This window comes from Filicampus tigris, chromosome 7 (genome assembly GCF_054856515.1).
Source record: "Filicampus tigris isolate MCC_2025a chromosome 7, RoL_Ftig_1.0, whole genome shotgun sequence".
NCBI classification, from domain to species: Eukaryota; Metazoa; Chordata; class Actinopteri; order Syngnathiformes; family Syngnathidae; genus Filicampus; species Filicampus tigris.
The window spans coordinates 19,062,805-19,082,752 of NC_141223.1; the positions used below are offsets into that span (position 1 = coordinate 19,062,805).

General features: G+C 41.1%; 1 protein-coding gene across 2 annotated transcripts in view; it reads right to left on the bottom strand.

Annotated features, from left to right (window-relative positions):
• Positions 1 to 19,948, bottom strand: part of itpkcb (inositol-trisphosphate 3-kinase Cb) — a 35,958-nt gene that overhangs the window by 10,644 nt on the left and 5,366 nt on the right. For both annotated transcript variants that reach the window (XM_086034976.1, XM_086034974.1), the window contains 2 exons: positions 16,674 to 16,752; positions 15,020 to 16,132 (listed from right to left, as the gene is read on the bottom strand). In XM_086034976.1, the coding sequence (XP_085891102.1) occupies positions 15,020 to 16,087 (1,068 nt within the window). In that variant the 5' untranslated portion in view covers positions 16,088 to 16,132; positions 16,674 to 16,752. The remainder of the gene's footprint in view (positions 1 to 15,019; positions 16,133 to 16,673; positions 16,753 to 19,948) is intronic.

The following is a 19,948-nucleotide window of genomic DNA, read 5'->3' on the forward strand; positions in this document are numbered from 1 at the left end:
ATCTCCGCGCTCCTTGCGTGCATTCTTTCCACAGCTGCTGTGTGGAAATTCTGTCACAATAACACAGTCGTCGTGCGGCAATATCCGCAGAGAGCGGAGACAGTGACCATTTATTTAACTGAAAAACAGGCTGGATTCGACTTGAAGCTCTCCAGTCACTCTGATGTTGTAATAATTTTGTCAGTCAATTGGTTAAAGTTACACCGAGCGGAAGGATGTCATAAATAGAACAGAACAAAGTGAAACAGTGAAAACAATTTCCCATTTGGGAAATAATGTGAAGTGAAATCATCCGCTGCAAGTTCAAACGTTTGTCGTCGTTAACCCTTATTGCATGTATTGTATACAATGATTAAGTAATATTGTTACCGTCTGTCATACAACTCCCAAAAGATAGAAATCGTATTATAAAAAAGCACAACTATTAGGTTAAGGATATTTGGCTGAAATAAGGTCATACTGAAATTTTGCTCAAGAGCCAAAAGTACCTCACGTTTTGTAAGAAATGCACCTGCATTAATGAACTGCTCATATGGTACATCGCAGTCAGGGCCGTTTACTGTCCAAAGAACACAAACAAATAAGTAAAAACCTAAACGCTGGTGAACCTCAACTTTGACATTTTACTGCTAAAACTTTCTTTGACTTTTTGTTGTGTTGAGCATGATGGTTGAACACAAAAGTAGCACTGTGCTGTAAAATAAGAAAATGAGGGCTTTTGTTATTCAAAATGCCAGCTACGTATTTAGTAGTGGCAAAAAGTAGTTTGGCTTTATAAATTTAATTGCAATCTAAAATAAGCATAAAATAATCTATACCAATATGCAAATATACTACTACACTTAAAGTCTCCACAAGAGATAGACTGATACGTTTCAGTTGTTCTAGCAGGCTTTTCCAGACTTTTTTTTTTTGCTTTCTAGAAGAAGCCTTAACATTTTGTGCCAACACTGACAGGTATTTGGAACTGTTCATAATTTCCTCCACCTTGACTCCCCTTCACCCCAGTTCTAGCTGGAAGGGGGAAAAGAACAACAACAAAAACACTAAAGTATGACACGACCACCATGCGCTACTGTCGGTGTGGTATTTTTTTGGTGATGAGTAGTTTTGTGTTCGTGCCAAACGTACTTTTTGGAATTATGACCAAAAAGTTCAACACTTTCAAAATTTTGCAAAAACACCACCAACACACGAGGGAAAATGCGTTAGAATCTGAAGAAACCAAAGCAAAAAGATTTTTTTTGCAACCAAGTTATTGGCCACAAATAACGGTGGAAAACCCTTTGAAACGTTTCTTTTTTTTTTTAACATCACAAAAATCAGGCAGTTGAACAAAGGGTGTGTAGACTTTTTATAGCCACTACACAAACAGCATGTTTACTGTAAGTGAACCCAAGTTATTAGCGCAATATCAGAACATGTCAGCAGTCAGCAAATGATCCAAAGAATCAGTGTTGTTATTGTTTGTGGCTTTCCCGACAGCTGCTCAGTGTTGAGAAAGCCCAGGGTGTAAATAAAAGTGACTCTGAGCCACCTATGGAGATCCTCGGTTTAACCTGAACAAAGCACGTCACAGCCGAGAACGCTGATGAAACACATGCGCCTTGCACAATTTTTTGCCGAAAAGGCTGATTTCAGCTTGACATTTTGACACCGGCTTGTGACCACGGCTCCAGCACACCAAACCCTTCAATCAACTTTTATTACTCATGATTCCAGAGTTTGCATTTTAACAGGGAAGGCCATATGGAAATGAACGATTAATTACTTGAGTCAGTGTTAATTAAAAAGGTACGTTATTTAGAACGGGATGAATGTTGAAACCTCCTGTCCCCATTCTGGTGTCGCATTGTGTGAATGCAGCACAACTTCTTTAGACAGCATACTAGTTGAGCGCGGCTCAAAAGCGATTGAAGCCAAGAAGTGCACTCCATTTTGTCTCAAAGGCTTCAAGGCATGATTAAAATCATTTTTTACATACAATCAACCAATTCATTCATTTATTTCTATATCTATTTTCAATCAAGGTGTGTGTCTTTATTTTTGTATGAATGAGGATTGACCCGGTACTTTTCAAAACCCAAGAGGTCCCATTTCACTGCACATGGTCCCAAAAGCATCACCACTTCTTTTACCCTCATTCGGTTTTGTTCAATTCCGGTGGACAATGCAGCACTTCTCTTTCTATTGCGAAAAAGACAATGACTGTTCTTTGAAAGGAAAGCGAAATGTCCCCAGCTGGACCATTTGCAAGTGCGCTCACACACACACACACACACACACACTATGGTTCACATGACAATGGTCACACAAAGTATGGCGGGTCAGTGTGACTCTTAATATTTCTAAAACACACACACACACACACACTGAAGCCGTCGAACAATTGAGGCCCTCTATTTGAAATTGGGTGGGGAAAAACATCACATCATGACGCCGCTATGTTGATAGTTGCTCTTTGTTTTGTTCTATAAGGCAGACGTTATAGCTACTTAACATATTCATGCTCGGAGATTCAAACTCAGATCCTTTTGGCCATGGGGCCGACATGCCATCATGCCACCCGTACTATTCGAATACACTTTCAAGTGCATACTTTAGGATTCAACTTCCAGCATTCTGTCAGGCAAGTATTTTCCTGAAAGGTTTCATTCATGGACAGAAGGCCGACACACACGTACATGCAGCCCAATGGACAACACAAAAAGGCAGCCGGTAAACTCTTTTCTTCACCGTCCGCAAATAGTCTCCACTGGTGGGCCTCAGCGCGGCACTTGTCCTGGAATCCTCCCCAAACATATTTTTCTCTCTCGCCTAGCTCGAGCGCCTTCTGTTGTTCTTCCAGTCAACATGTGCGGGCTTGTGTTGCCTGCTTCATAATCCTCCTATCAAATCTTCACACGGAGAACCCCTCGGTTCTCTGCGAGTGCATTCCAAACCTCGCTGGTGTCGTTTCAACATCCTATCACATCCTTTCACTTTGTCAGCGCTTGAGTTTGGCCAATCCCGCTTTGCTTCCTTCTACAACTCGTATTTCTTTACCAGCTCTCGTGTTTTCTTTGTTCCTCCTCATCCCATAATACCCCCATGCTGAGCCTCCGCGCCGAGCCAATAGCAGATAGACGAAGTGGGGGGAAGGAAGAGCGGACCTCCATTCCCTCCCACTGTGGCAAATTCCGCATTGGTGTGTAAACCTACGGGAGAAGTGTGCATCAGTGCCATCTCTATAGCGGGGACAAAGTTGTGCACATGTTGAGGGGTCGAGCCAAGTTGATATGTGGTCGCGTGAACTGAATGGAGGGCAATGTAATGTACCCTTGAGCGATGGAAAGATGTGCGTGCGCATGTTCGTATGCAGAACCTGTCAGACGACTGCGCCCTGCAAAAGGAGCGACCGCACGCTGTGCGCTCTGGCAGTCGTTTGCAACCGTACACACACAGGTCTTTTATATCAAAACCACATCCCGTTGCCTCACATTGTTTGCGACTCTTCAAATGTGTTTAAGGCGGTTTCGCACCGACGACGCGAAAATGCTCAAGGGCCACGTCTGATTTGTGAATGGAATGCGGCCGCATTCCTAGAATATAAGAATCTTTAAAGGGGAAATAAGGAAAAATGGAGTGGAATTGAATCATTAAATAAATCATTCACTTTTACATGTTAGCATTCATTTAATCACGATCAATTAACTAATTATTGCATAAAATAAAACCGTGTTAAATGTGCAATTTTTTACATTTTTATTTCATTCATTGCAATAAATTATTTCAATATAAAAATAGTTTATTAAAAACTACAAATTTATAATGCAATAACACACACAAAGATTGGTATTATGTATACTTAATAAATTAACAATTTCATTATTAAAACATATATTCATTTTTTTATATAAAATAGTTAACTTTATTACTAATTTTTACTACATTACTTAGAATAGATATTTCATTGTATTTCAAAATCCTGCAGATACTCTACTCAAACTCAAAAACAATGCCCTGATACCACAGCACGGACACCACTATCAAACGGATGTATCAATTAACCAATTGTTAAATTTATTCAATTTTAAAAAATATATATTTTTAATGAATAATTTTAATTAACAAATTCTAGGGGGAAAAAAAACAGAATTTGCACAACAAACATTACGGGATTGTTGATCATATACTCGATGGGCCTGATTAAAGAACAGAGCGGGCCATGTGCGGCCCCGCAGGCCGTAGTCTTCCGGAACCATCTCTAAATTGTCCATAGTTGTGAAAGTGAGGATACATTTTTGTTCGTCTACATGTTCCCTGACGGCAACCTGCACAGGGTGTAGCCGGTCTCTCATCTAAAGATAGCTGGGATAGGCTCCCTCTCACCCGTGAACTGAGTGAATGAGGACAAGTGCTATTGAATATTGATGCATAGCAGCAGTAATGATGACGAGGGATGGGCACAATTTATTGCGAGTTAAGAATTTGGTCGCTTAAGGCCTCCTCCCGTGCTATGGCCACACCTCTGGGTGGCGTTATTTACCTCATTATGAAACAGCCAACGTCTGAGTTAAAATCCTCCCACAAATAAATATTGGTTGTGTGACCGATCGATAATTTTGTTTCACATATTCGATCAAAGAAACCTAGTCGAATGGCCATCTGTAATGTTGATTACAAATTAAATCTGTTGAGTCATAGCAAGAGAGTAGAGACAAAAGCGGACAAATATATCTGTTCTGGCTGCTCCGCAAAATATGAATGAGTGAAAAATAACGATTCAACAAAAGAAGAGGTAAAATGTAGTCGAAAGGACTCACCTCCAAAATCTCCCTCTGCATATTCATTATGTGTCCTGACAAAACTATACATTACAATATAGGTTTGACACTATTTTTATGCTTGGATAACAATCAATAATGTTAAAATTGTATTAGAACATTGCATGAATGGTTAAGAATTGATTAAAAGTGCCAACAATTTGAGCATAAAACAACTTGCATTTAAATCACATCTCTGGAGTATAGAAATGTAATATGATCAAAAAAATAATGCTCGCCTTCCACACTGACATTCAAGCCCCACTCGTGTAGACGTTTACTCAGTTGCTTACCGAGTTTGGCTAGTAGGAAGATTTTTAATCAGACTACGTTGGTAACATTTCATCACCTTCAAAATCACCAAATTTAGTGCTACAGTGTTACAGACATGAATGGAAAATGTCATAGCAATGTTTACCACGACAGACCCCGCGGGGTCCTTCCTGTCGCTGGCACAATAAGTAGATGTCAGCTGTGTTGCCTCTGGGTCTTTATTTGCTTTTCTAACTCATTTCATGGATTTCAATATAGCCAGTGGGAATGCTGAGTTTGCATAGCCGCAGAAACCAAGTATGCATTCATGTAAAAAGGGAAGAGTCACAAATGTATACGACATTTTAAGTTTCAGTGTTTGTAATCTGATCTCTGCTTACAACATGTTCCCTCTTGCATTATCTTCCACTTTGTGTCTTGTAAAGTTCAGCGGGAAAATATGACTTTTGCCAAAAGCTGAACATGTCAAATGGTCTGTGTTGTAATTAGCATTGGTGCTAATTTGAGCTCAAGGCATGGAGAGAAAGAAAAAGTAGAAGAAGAAAAAAAAAAAGTACCATATATGGCAGAGACACTTCCTAGCAACCGGCTTCACCTTCAGTTCAATTTTCCATGACACGCACGCTCAACTCAGAGTACGACACGCCGTCATGTCGACCGGCGTGTGCGCGCGCCTGTGCGTGTGCGAGCACGTTCCCGCAGCTTTCGGAGCGTACCGACTGCAACTGGTTTGACGGCGAGGCTGAGGCTTTCTTGAGGCTGTCTGCAGCCATCACGCGCGCCCTCTCTTTCTGGGACACAAAGTCGTAGTCGTAAACTAGGAGAAGGACATAATGTGCACAATAAGCACCGGGCTCTTATCAGAAACTAACGAGAACGCGTCATCCTGTTTGATGGAACAGCTCAAGTGTGCTCAGGTTGCTCATTTCCTGTTTGTGTATGCGATCCAGTAAATGACAGTGTCCACTCACTGGCTGGAGCCGCTGAATGCTGCTCAAACTAATTGCATTAGGAAGTGTACAGCGGATCAACAAATGTATCACACCACCACCCATGGAAGGTTTCTGTCATGGTTAATACACCAATATGTCAAAGTTCTATTTTTAATGCTAAAACATATTTTCGAGTGCATAATTTTTAGGGTCGGTCATCGTTTGAATTTGGGCGATTCCGGTCGCTAACGCTTCCGATTTTTTTGTTTTTGTTTGTTTCATGAACTTTTCTACTGTTTATGAATTTTCCTTTGATTTTCTCAATGGATATTTTGGACGAATAAATTAATTTCAAACCTATGAGCTTTAATTATCCACAACAGAGATTCATTTTGGAGCACCTCAAGAAAATACAATACAATAATGCATCTTCTAGCATGCTACTTAATTAACACCCATGGGCAAGCCAAGTGTGCATACAAAAAGAAAAACCTGTGCTCAATGTGGACATAAAACATATTTCATTTGCATACTTACCCGATTGCGACTGCGGTGCGGTCCGTATCACTTGGCTGATCGCCCAAACCCATGACACTTCATTTTGCTTTTTTCACATTTTTGTCGCTTTCTGACACTGTTTCGCAGTGCAGTAATAATTTAACAAAAATGATAGCGGTAAACACGTTGACTTGGAAAATATGCATGTTTATCTTCAAAGATAATACAATGACTAGTGAAACAGAGACAGTGAAACTGAGAAATGCTTAATTTATTACAGCCTGGCCACGATGTCCCATCTTATAAAACACTCTATGGAACACAAGATGAGAAAATCATTTCAGAGAAACATGCACAGCACTCCCACTAATTATAAGAACTGCATTCCACATTGAGGTGAGTTGGGAGTTTTAATCATTTAGTTTTATTTTAATTTCTTTTTTTATGCTGGTCCGTCAATATACTGTATGTCTCACCAGTCCATGACGCAAAAAAAAAAAAGGCTGGAGACTGCTGTACAGTGGTGAAAAGATATCAATGACTTCATTCATGAATCAACTTTGATTCTACTTTCATCAAACTACAGTTGAAAAACTATTTAGTCATTTAAAACCTACAACAAACTAACCTGCAACTACGTTAACGCAACGACCTGTCGAACTAACCATATCAACGACCGCCGCGACAATAAATCAGCAGCCTTTCGTGGAAGCTGTCTTTAGGAGTGATGAATAGTTTGAAAGTGACTCAAACCAAGAGGAGCAGTTTGTGCTGACCCAGTGTCCTACCATGAATGACGCTCATTTAAACCTCTTACAGTTGACTGTCTGACTCATACCTGTCTACTTTCTGTCTGCAAAAGAGGAAACTAAAATTCCACTCAAGGGCGGACGGTTCAGAAGTAATGTCGATTTGATTATAATTAATGGAAAATATGGCATGATTATGAACGGCTTCTAAATGGATAGGGCGGACAAGTATTATTTTTCAACCAGGTAGAAACGTCGGAAAGATGCTCCTTGGCCAGGCTTTTTCTGTCTTATTTCTTTGTGTCCTTCCAAGAATATCTACTTCACAGTGCAGTCAAGCATCCAGACTCAAGAGGAAAAATACACATGGATCGTACTTGCTTCTTTTGAAAAGGCAACTGAGCCTTTTGTGTCCGTGAATGAACTTTGTTGTCGCTTTTCAAAATAAAGGCGAGGCAAACAGCAACAGTATTGATTTGACAAAGTGAGTGACAAAACGGGTCAGACGTGTACGAAAGCTTAAACGTACTTCAATGATGTCATGTTAGTCTGGTAGGTCTGGACGATGAGAGCCTTCTTCATGTTTAGCTCAAATCACATTGATTGCTTGATTTAACATTTACGCACTTACTAAGCTTACCAAGATGACCAATCTGTACCGTACCACTTCATGGCATGAAACCTGCTGCTAACAACTACAGTATATTGATCAAAAATCGAAATGCACACAAAAACTCTGCATCAAAACAATTACCTCGAGTGTCTTTTTCTTTGCCTTTACGTGATCCCTAATCATAACAAAGCACCAATACCATTTTTGCCCCCACACCGTGTAGTACATTAACTTACATTACGAGAAACGAAACCAAGTAATGACACTTGATATTACCATCACGTCTTGCAGTTGTGATGAGTAATCAAATATTGTTGGAAACACAAACCTTTCCTGAACATGGCATGGATTTTCCTAAGATAACACTTTTTATAGTAACGCCTTGCCTCACTACTGACATTTTAACACGGCCACTACATCAAAGAAAAACAGAGCGTGGTGGCTATACAGCCATATTACTTCTATGTGTTAACTACAAAATAAAGTGAGCATACAGGAATGCAACATTGATTATGGAAAATACCCAAAGTTACCAAATAAAACAGGACAACTGAAGTGACAGGTTATCACACCATTGTTTACTTCTTTTAGATTTGTCAGCCGTGTTTACCTTAAAGTATCCCCACACGGCTGACATGGGTCCTACTTCACGTGCCCGGAAGTTTCACATCAGCGTAGTACAGAGGTATCAGTGTCATAGTAGTGGAGCATTTTTTTAAAATGTTATTATTTTAAAAACATGAGTGGATTAATGAACAACATTAAAACAAATACCGAAATGAGTGTTGGTGCACCCAGAGTTGCAATGATGTTGAATTTACATCAGTGGGCATCTGATGTCAATTCAACATCAATTGAATGATTTTAATGATCTTGCGACATCAATTGACTGATTATGATGTCATATTGATATTGAATAGACATCACATACCCACTGGGACATTAGGTTGCCATCAAGAATAAAAGAAGGCAAGCAAAATTTACACTGCCAAGTCAGCTGTGCTTATGTAACGTTTGGGGCTGAATTATTATTTTTAGGATCGATTAATTTGTCGATTATTTTTCTATTAATGTGATTCAAAATATCATTTCCAGCCCTTTATTCAAAAACAGGACATTATTTCAAACTCACAGTGCAGAAAACGCACAAACATAAACTAATTATGTTTCAGTCAGCTGGTCCAAAACACAAAGATAATCGGTCTGCTTTCATGGAGGGCTACAGACGTTGGAGAATATTCATGACTGAGAAGCTGATATTCGAAAGATGTGGATAATTTTCAAATGAAAAATGCTATCGAAAACATTTATTGATGATCAAAAAACAATTACCAATGAATTTGATAATCGATTACTTATTGATTAGTGAATTAATCGTTGCACCTCTAGTAATGATACGGTAATCAAACTGCTTGCCTGTCACTGCCACACGTCTGCAGAGTGAATACGATTGTTTTGAAGTTCTTTCTAGACAAGTGTTAAGACTATTAAAGAGTGAGTGTGATGGAAGCGGCTGACTCACTGAGCAAGCCTCCCTTTTGTTAGTAGGGTGGGGGAGTATGTAGTTTATTTAACAGGGCAGCTGTGAAACAGTGGTTAGCAAGTCTGAATTGCAATTTTAAAGGGGAAGTCAACCCAAAAATGTTCTTTACAAGAACATGTTCTATGCAGGACTAGTTGAAACAAAGCATATGATTAATATGAAATATGAGTTAAGCAGTAAAATCCACCAATTTTTAGCCATCTCAGGGGGTGGCCATTTTGTCACTTCTGTCAACTGAAAATGACATCACAATTCCTCAGTGCTCAGCTAACGACCAATTACATCTCAAACCTTTTCTGAAGCTGAGCCATGATTGTTATCTGAGCCCTGATCAAATGTGATGTCATTTTCAGTCAGGGACAAAATGGCAGCCCCCTGACACTGTAAGGACTAAAAACGGGTGGATTTTACTGCTTAACTCCTATTCCACAAACGCTGCATTAATTAGAATGGCATATTTAGACTACTGGGCTAGTGCATGGAACATATTCTTGTATACATAACATTTTTGGGTTGACTTCCCATTTAAGGTTCTGGATTCGAATCTGTGCTCTGGTCTTCCAGTGTCGAATTTTCTTGTTCTCCCTGTGCTTGTGTTTTGGGTTTTCTCCAGCTTCCTCATTCCGCCAAAAATGCATACCTGCATTAGATTTACTGAAAACTTTGAATTGTCCATTCAGTGGGTGTGAAAGGGAGTATGAATGGTTGCTTGTCTATATGTGTCAGCGCGATAGAGTAGCGACTTGTCGAGGGCCTACCCCACCCCTCTCCCAAAGTAAGCTGTGCATTTCACCCTCAGCCCTAAAGGCCGTATCTCGGAGGGTAGCGTATTTTGGTTTCGTCACGCCTTGTCAAACTTTGCAAACGTGTTCGCATGTAGTTTATTGCGAAACATTTTTCTTTGTCGTAAGGATATTTTGAACACGTTCAAAATCTTGCCAATCCATTGTTTGGCTAGCTAACAGTGGTAAACATCCTCATTAGCCTTTGTAAACCGTCGCAAGGCGTGTCGTCAACGTTCTTTTTGATTTGACAAAGAGGAAGACAAAGATCCCTCGGGGTTTTGAGGATGTCGCGGATGGACAAAGGACAAAGTCCCGTCAGTTTCAGGTGCTGCGTACCTCGCTGTTGCTGCTGAACTTGCAGGTGACTACTCTTATTTAACCTCAGATGATGGTGTGTTAAAAAAAAAAAAAAAGGCCGCGCTATCCTTGGACATCGGACAACAAAGAAATGCTGGCTGGCTTTGGAAGCAGATGGTGAAAGAGAAATATGAAGACGAGTGTAATCGTTTTTTGTTAAACATTTGCTGGTTGTCGCTAATGACTGAGTCAACCACCTAATTTTCGTCAGAAAAGTTGCCGATTCCAACATTCGCTACCCTTGCAAGCCTTCACTCCGGTGAAGGTTCGCAAGGTACATGCGCATGTAGCGAATGTTTATTTTTGTCAGGGTTCGTTCAATGTTGCGAACAGAGACATTCGCCAGACATTCCCAAACAGCTTTAATGATTGCAAACAGCTTTTCTCGTAGCCATCAAATTTTGAACATGTTCAAAATGTCTTTGCAACAAGAAAAACTGTTACAGACTATGGCTGCACAATATTGGAAAAACATGCGATATGCAATACGGATGTTCACTATAGCGATATCGATATTATTGCAAGAATTAACACATTCCTAAAGAAACTGCATTTTCATTATCTATTGAAAGAAGAAGGGCTGGGCGATATGACTGAAAAGTATATCACGATATAAGTGTTTCATATTGGTCAATATCGGTATATATTGATAGTTTTTTTCTTTTCTTAAACTATTGAAAATAACGACCCAAAGAAAAATACATTTCGGTTATTTTATTTTAACATAATACTTAACCTTTAATAAGAGGTCAATGTAACTATGAAAGAGTGAAATAAACTCGATATAAAGATAAATAAACTCCATTTTAAAGATAATGTTCTTAAAAGGGCTGACAAATGTTTGAAAAACTGTCACAATCTAAGTATTTCATATCAGTCAATATTGATAATTATTGATTTTGTTTTAAACCTTTTCTTTAAATAACAGTTAACTGTTTTTTGTGCATCGTTATGTGGTGTAATGTGCAGTTTGTCCTCCATCAGTGCATTGTAAATGCTTATTTGCATTCGGTCTACCCCAAAGCAGTTGTTGACACATATATTAGCCTTCGTTCAATGTTCATCCAATGTAAGTGAACGAATACTCTCTTGTATGCATACATTATCGTTGACCAACCGTCTTAGGACTACTTTATCTTTTTAGCGGACTCATTATTGCCGTAGTCCATTCATATTTTAGTTGCTTGATTTTACATTGAGAACGATGCCGGTGTCGGATAAGACTAACCACTGCTAGCATGTCAAAGACAAGAACTCCTCTACTTGTACGCCATGGCTCCATCCACAGGTTTTAAATAGGGTTATCATGCATAATATAATTTAATTGTAAGAGTTGTACGAGTCGAGTGGTCATTTATTTGAGCAAAGTTACTGGTTGCTGGACGCGAGCATAGAGCACGGCCGCCGGGCCCGCGAGCATGCTCCATTGAGTTAACTTAGCTAGCTTATTCTTGTTGGTTTAAATGCTTCTTCCTCGTCGGTTTAAAAGCTGCTTCTTCTTTGGTTTACTCGCTTCTTCTTCATGTTTGGCGGCGGAAGCACGCCGCCTACATCACGCACCATGCTGCGATCGAGTTTGTTTTTCTTTTTTTTCTATCAAACGTTTTATCGAAGGCATTTTCTATCGATCACGTGTCAATCGCGATACATATCGATATTGAATTATCGGACCAGCCCTTGAAAGAAGTACATTCTTTTGATGCAGCAAAATAAGCAAGCTCTATGATTTCTTAGCTAATTCATTGTAATTCCTCTAGATAATGTCAAACTATTGTGCGGTGTAAGGAATCCCGAGACGAGGCCTCGTCAGGGAAAAAAAAGTATCCAAAATGGAGTTTCTACACCCCGGAACTTGTAATGTTTACAGGTGATATTGTGTCCAAATGAATTTCTGATACATTAAATTTGTCTTTGAGTATTTAATGAAACAAATTGGTAATACAAAAACTATGCTTGAGTCGAAACTCAGCGCTGAGTCGTACCTCCGTCTCCTGTGGGATCTGGAAGTCAGGCAACCCCCCCCCCTCATGAGATAATGGGTTATAAATCAGCGCCAGCCCCTCCTTTCCAGGAAGAGCCTGTCGTTATGTGATTGTATTATTATTCAGTGTCATCAGTTTTATCAGAAGAGCTAATGTGTGTGCGTGTGTCTACGTGCGCAGTTAAAGCTACAGCAAAAGCATATGTCTTTAGTGGAAATGTGCATTTATGTTCGCATTAGACTGGTCAGATTCAGATAAAAGCATACAATTTCATATGAAAATTATTGCATGCCTTATGTCATATGCATATTGCATAGGCCAGGGCAATTCAACTGGCGGCCCGGGGGCCAGATCAGGCCCGCCAAGCATGTTGGTCCGGCCCGCGGAAGATTTCCAAAAAGAAAAAAAAAGATGTCCGCCACATGTACACGTCCTTATGTTAGACACCGCTTCCTCACACCGCCCGGAAGGTAAGAGGCACTGTGGCGTTGTGCAGTGCTATGCCTCTCCACAAACAGTAGAAAAAGAATAAGGTAGCGGCTTCAGAGTGCAGGAGGAAAAAGGGGAAAAGCTTGAGAGAGCCACTGCAGTGCCTCCATACGACGCTCAGTTCGTGAACATGTCGCAATCGGAACTAAAAAAAGAAAAGTTGATTTTGAAAATTGCCAGTTTAATTTTGCGTGGACCGACAAATATGTGTACATTGATACTCTTCAAGGAAGACCGATGCGTTTGCTCTGGAACCAAGTGAATGAAGTTCCAAAGTTTCCAACCTGCGGAAGCACTTCATCACAACCCATGGCAAATTTGATGCAAACCATCCCCCGAGTCGGATTTGCGCAAGGAAAAGATTAAAAAGCTCACTGAAAACTATAATAAAACTTGTACGGTGCAGGAGAGAGCAACCGCAGCTTCTCTCCGTGTTGCATGGATCCTTGGCAAGAAGAAAAAAACTTTCATAGATGAGGAGACGATAAAAGAATGCAAGCTTGCTGCTCTTGAAGATGTATTATATATATTTGTATATGCATATATTTCGTTTCCCATTTACCTCCACTATGAGTACAAAAAGTGTGCCTCGACATGCTGCGATATGCTGCTGTTGCACAAATACAAAGTACTTATTCATAAGCTTGCACTATTTAATTTATTATTGTTGTTCATATGCAGATGATGTATGTTAGAAAGAGCAGATGCGCATCATGCACTTATTTATTTTGAATTGTTGACATTCGAAATGTTGCCATAAAATGAAAGCATTTTTATCTTTTTAAGTACTACTTTTCCCAGTAGTAGTTAAATAAAACTTGAAATGTGAAAATGTGGTTTTTGCGTGTTATGTCATAAAACAAGGGAGACAATGTGGCGGTTCCGGCCCCCGACCTCTTGAGTTTTTGATAGTATGGCTACCTGAATAATTTAGTTGAACAGCCGTCATAGGCCATTATCACTATTTTGATATTTTTTTCGATAAATTCTGCAGCAAATGTCTATGACTTTATTTAAAAACTAAACACGCACAGACGTACTGGAAAAACTGCCCCTTGCGTCAGCACCGTAGACTAGAGAAAGATCTCCTTGGTTGAAAAATGTGTTAAGGTCTTTCTTTTCTGATGTCAACAATTACACAATTAAGAGAATGTAGTAATTGAGGCAGTTGTAAAAGTGGCATAGTTGGTGTGTCTTGTTTAATCAGTGTGACATTTGAGTTTAAATATGATCTACTGTAACACCTGTGCAAAGTGTCTATTCAGTATGCAAGTGTATGTCTGAGCCAACGCATGTTCTAGATAGGCTCACATGCACACACTTACTAATCGGTTTCAATGCATCGATCTACTTGTCCTCACTGCAGGTGAATTGGCGCCTATCCCAGCATACTTTGAGTGCGAGGTGAACTGGTTGCCAGCCAATCGCACAGCACATTCTGTAGACTAACAACCATCCATCCATCCCTCCGTTATCGATACCGCTTATCCTCACAAGGGTCGCGGGGCATGCTGGAGCCTATCCCAGCTGTCTTCGGGCAGTAGGCGGGGGACACCCTGAATTGGTCGCCAGCAGGGCACACAGAGACAAACAACCGCACTCACAATCACACCTAGGGGCATTTTAGAGAGTCCAATCAACCTACCAAGCATGTTTTTGGAATGTGGGAGGAAACCGGAGTACACGGAGAAAACCCACGCAGTCACGGGGAGAACATGCAAACTCCACACAGGGAGGCCGGAGCCGGGATCGAACCACGACCTCTGAACTGTGAGGCGGACGTGCTAACCAGTCGACCACCGTGCCGCCCAACTAACAACCGTTCACACTAAAACATTCTGAACTGCAAGTCAGAAACGGAACCACTAGCCACCGGGGAGCCACATGTTTCATTTTAAGAATACAGTACATGTGCAATATAAATATTTTAGCTAGACAAATCCACTTCAACACTTGCTGAAACCAACATTGCTAAGACTGAGAATACACTCACCGCTGGGCCGTCGTCCGGGCTGCAGAGGGACCTAGTGGGGGACAAGCTGGACTCGATGTCGCTCCCCGTGTTGTCGTCCTCGGACTCCTCGAAGGACGAGGCGGACGACAGGCCGAGTGAAGACGAGTTGGACAGCTTCCTGGGAGAGCGCATGAGCGCCGGGGACCCGCCGCAGCCACTGTCCGAGCACGGAGACTCGTCGTCCGGGTGCAGCTCCGAGCCCCACCCGACGCTGAGCTCGGTGCGGAGGCTCAGCCGGGTTGACGACTCCTCGGAGCGAGTGGGACTGGGGTCCCGGGTGATGATGAGTTTCGGTATGGGTCCGCAATAATGGAGAATCTGAGGGGGCTTGTCAGAGTCACAGTTTGTGTGTTCAGGCGGACAGGGGGCGATAATTAAATCACTTTTGGTCATTGTAATCGAGTCGTCCACTTGATTAACACAATCGCCCGACTGTAAGCTTGTTAAAGTTCGCTTTGAGTCCGACTCATCGGGGCTCAACTCTCCCAATGGTGCGATTACATCGTGGCTGTTTCCCCCCAGTGGTTGATACTCCATGGTCCTCGCCGGAGGGTGTGAGACATTGTCCTCCCGCGCGGTACTAGTCTCCACGCAGCCGACAGCGCTCACTTCAGCGCTCCGCCTCCCCACAAGTGGCTTCTCGGTTGAATCGACATCTCGGGACGGCGTCGTCGACTCAAACAAGCCAGCCGCGGCAACTCGCTGCTCCTCGGCGACTCGCTGCTCCTCGGGTGCCGATACGGCCTCCTCCCTGGGTAACTTTCCCTCTCGACGTTCGTGAAGGGAGTCTGGCTCCCCCGCTACGCTTCCGCAGTTCGGCTGCGCTCCCGTCGGGCTGGAGTCTCGCTTTCGCCTTCCCAAACACGAGAGCGCCTGTCTTTTCATCGGGTTCCCGTTAATCCGGAGAGTACGACGCTTTCTCTCGCTTTTTAGTCTACGTGTGTCAGGACGCTGAGGCGCCTCGTCTGCTTTCCATGTTGCTCTGCCGGAGGTGGAGGTGGAGGTGGTAGTGGATGAATGAGAAACAACCGAGCGAGTTTGGCCCATCTCGCTCGCCGTTGAAGAGAATATCTCCAGAGGCACGCCCTATAGCTGTGAAGTATGATGATAAAAAAAAAAAGAGGAAACCTTAAAGTGGAAATCAACCCAAACATATATTTGTCAAGAAAATGTTCCCAGCAGGCCCACTAGTTGAAAAACAGCATTCTGATTAGTAGTGTGTTTGTGCAATATGATTTAAGCAGCAAAATCTACCAATTTTTAGCCATCTCAGGGGGCAGGCCATTTTGTCATTTCTGTCGCCTGAAAATGACATCACAGCTACCCAACTACCAATCACAGCTCGCCTGTTTTCTAAAGCTGAGCCGTGATTGGTCGTTACCTGAGCCCTGGGTAGTTGTGATGTCATTTTCTGTCGACAGAAGTGACAAAATGGCCGCCCCCAGGGATGGCTAAAAACGGGTGGATTAACTCTACAAACGCAATATTTATCAGAATGCCTTCTTTCCAGTAGTGGGATAACATAGGACATATTCTGAAAAAAATGTTTGGGTTGATTTCCCCTTTAAAGCGTGACTTACAAACACACAGCAAACCATTAGTCATACAATCCAGTCCTGGAAAATAATCTTACATTGTTCCGTCCTTCGGTCCAGCCGCCTTGCTTTTAAGGAGATTGCTCACTTCTGTGGTAGCACAGAGACTCTTGTTCACTGCAATGATGAGCATAAACAAAGGACACTTCACTTTGGCACTAGTACGAATTACAACCGTTGGGGGAGCTCGGTTTACGACCGAGATTAGTCATGTAAGTCTGAACAACTTGCAAACGCAGTAATAAATTAAGAATTACAGTAAATAGTTGTATGAAAAATGCTTATTGGTCAGTGGTACTCAAGCTTTACACTCAGTACCACATAAAATATACTTAGCTGTCTGTGCACCACCATCATGACCAACTTAAAGCAGCACTGGGCAAGAAATCAACCTTAATAACATTTTTTCACAACTCTTTTGATGAAACATTGACTTACAAGTAGGGGTGGGCGATATGGGCAAAAAAAAAAATAATCTCAATATTTTTTTTAAAAACTCGATAACGATAATTTGACGATATTCTCCCAAAAATATTTTAAATCTGCACTTGCTTCACAGACCAATTGTGAATAGACAGCGTGTGAACAACATCTGTTTTAAATACATTAATTACAGCTTCTGCAAAACATAATGATATTGTACGACAATATTTAACAATAAAAAACAAAAAAATATGTATTGCCTTACATTGATTTTTGGGAATACAGTATTTATGTCATTTAAATGTCTCTGCTGTTATTCCATAATGATATGACATTTGGAGCTGCAGTAAATACTGGTGTACCACTGCCAACTACGAGAGCAATCAGAATGAGAAAAAGGTGTTTACTACAGCAATCACAATGGGAAATAAATGTATTTGATATGTGATTTCTGTGACAGAAGTGTCACCCAGCGAGAGAAAAAAAAAAGACGTCGTCATGACAACACGATTCTCATATATTGGCCACCATATTCAGAATAAAAAAAACTGCAATTTATAGAAAAGTGCATTTTCCCACTCATTCATCACTGTGATATGTAGACTTGTGACTTTATTCATGTTTGGGTGGATGCTGGCGTCACACTAATAAGCTGCCGTAGTTTGCGTAACATGCCTCAGGAATACAGGCTAGTTATGAATGATGCGGACTAAAAGAATGTAAACTGAATGTTAACCGAACATCCAGGCTGTCACGTTTGACTTGCTCGCTAAAGTACTGGGCGTGTGTGTGCGTGAGTATTTGTTCTGCTCAACTCGGTGACTGTTTTCTGAGTGTGTGTGTTTACTAAGCTTTTGTTTAGCATGCTTGCGCGATCGCCAAGTTTTCCTCGTAATCCATATGGCTCGTGGTGCAACAGAATTGCTCTTCACGATGACCGTTTTGGCACATCGAACAACGTTATTCGCACCGACGTCAGTTTTGTCAAGCTCAAACCATTTACAGACTACGGACGACGTGGACTTGCGCCTTGCTATTATTCCCTGCTGGACACTCCTCCATATTTGAAACAGAGCGGCTGCAATGCGGACAGAGTCACGTGACTGGGTCCTGCCCGCTGATTCTGCGAATGATTATCACTTCCTCCTTCTCTGCCGTCAATGCACCCCGATTCGCCGAATGAGGATTTTAGCATTTCCTCATACTTTGCGGCCATCGACTGACTCTATATGCTTTTCGAGGCAGTATTAATACTCGATAATGTAAAATTACACATCGTGAAAGCAAGATTGACAATGATATCGATGACGATATATATCGCCCACCTCTACTTACAAGTACAGTAGTTGAATGGGACTTCATGCCCTGAGGGGGTCTGTATCGTTTTTACTGGCACAAAGCAACTTTGAGGTGGATGGGATCAACCCTGGCACACAAAACAATACAAATGTCCTGAATTGCTTTACGGCATACTCACTTCCTCCTTTCGCTATAAGGGCGGCTCAGGATTTCACGACACTACGCGCTGGCACGCATGGGAAATGTGGTTAATTTTTTTTTTTTATCAAAACACTATCGCGTTTGTCCATATGGCGCCGCCATAATCAACAAAAACTGGCATATGACACAGTGTTGCTTTAAATTTCCGTAGTAGACCTTAGTGTTAATCAAAAACGAGTCCCCAATTCAAATTCCTAAAAACTGCATTACAGTGGTACCTCTACTTACGAAGATCTCTTCATACTTTTTCATAAATTTTCAAGTTACGAAACGCCTCAACAGGAAAATATTGCCTCTTGTTACGAAAGAAATTTCAGGATAGGAAAGGTAAAAATACAGTATGGGCTGCTACTCGCAGCTCCAGAGTTTCCTGAATGCAACATACCCATAGCTGCTTTGCCATTGGCTATTACCTAGCATCTTCCTAACATCCCATTGGCTAAGAGGGACCTCTACCGAATGTGTCTATGTGTGTAGATAGACAGGTAGAGAGATATATGTGTGATAGATATGTCTATGCAGCGTCCTCGTCATTCGCCCCCCTCGGGCCATGAGGTGTTCCAATAGTTTTACGTGAATTAGAAACGAGGAAAAGAAAAAAAAAAAGGAGAAAATCGTTTTTTTTGTCCATACAAACAAAGCAAGAGATAATACAAAAGTATGAAAAGGGGATGCGTTTGGTTGATCTCGCCAAAGAATATGACCGTAATGTATTGACAGTCGCCACGTTATTAAACCAGTTCTTTACAAAACGCCAGGCAAAAAACACTTCTGGGAGAGAACATGAACCAAAGAGGGCAAAAAGGGATGAGGACAGCAATTAAAAGGTAAACGACCATCATTTTCATTCTTTACTCTATTCATTGTTTTTTACATTATGCACAACTCTCATTTATTGTGCGATAATCTAATTGTAACATGTATTTGTTACATGTTTTGATGCATTTTTATGCTTTATAAAACATTTATGTCTGAATATTGGGGGGCTTGGAATGGATTAGGGCATTTACATGGAAAACACGTCCCTACTTACAAAATTTTGTAGTTAAGAAATTTCTTCCAGAACCAATCAATTTCGTAAGTACAGGTACCACTGTACTGTATTTGAACATTAAAAATGCACTAAATATATGAAAACATAACAGTTAAATGAAAATGGTCTCCAAAAAAATGTTTCAAAACAAACAAACAAAAAACCAGATCCAGGTCGCATTTGGGCAAAAAAAATACGATCTGGGTCGTATTTGCCTGCGGTGTGAACCTGGCTATAGTAGTAAAGCCATAATTACAGTTAACATTTGTATGAAAAACACTTCTATGCCATAAATATTAAACAATGATGAAAAACTCTTAAGTACTGACACAAGTGTGTGTGGCTTTTTGTGCCAGC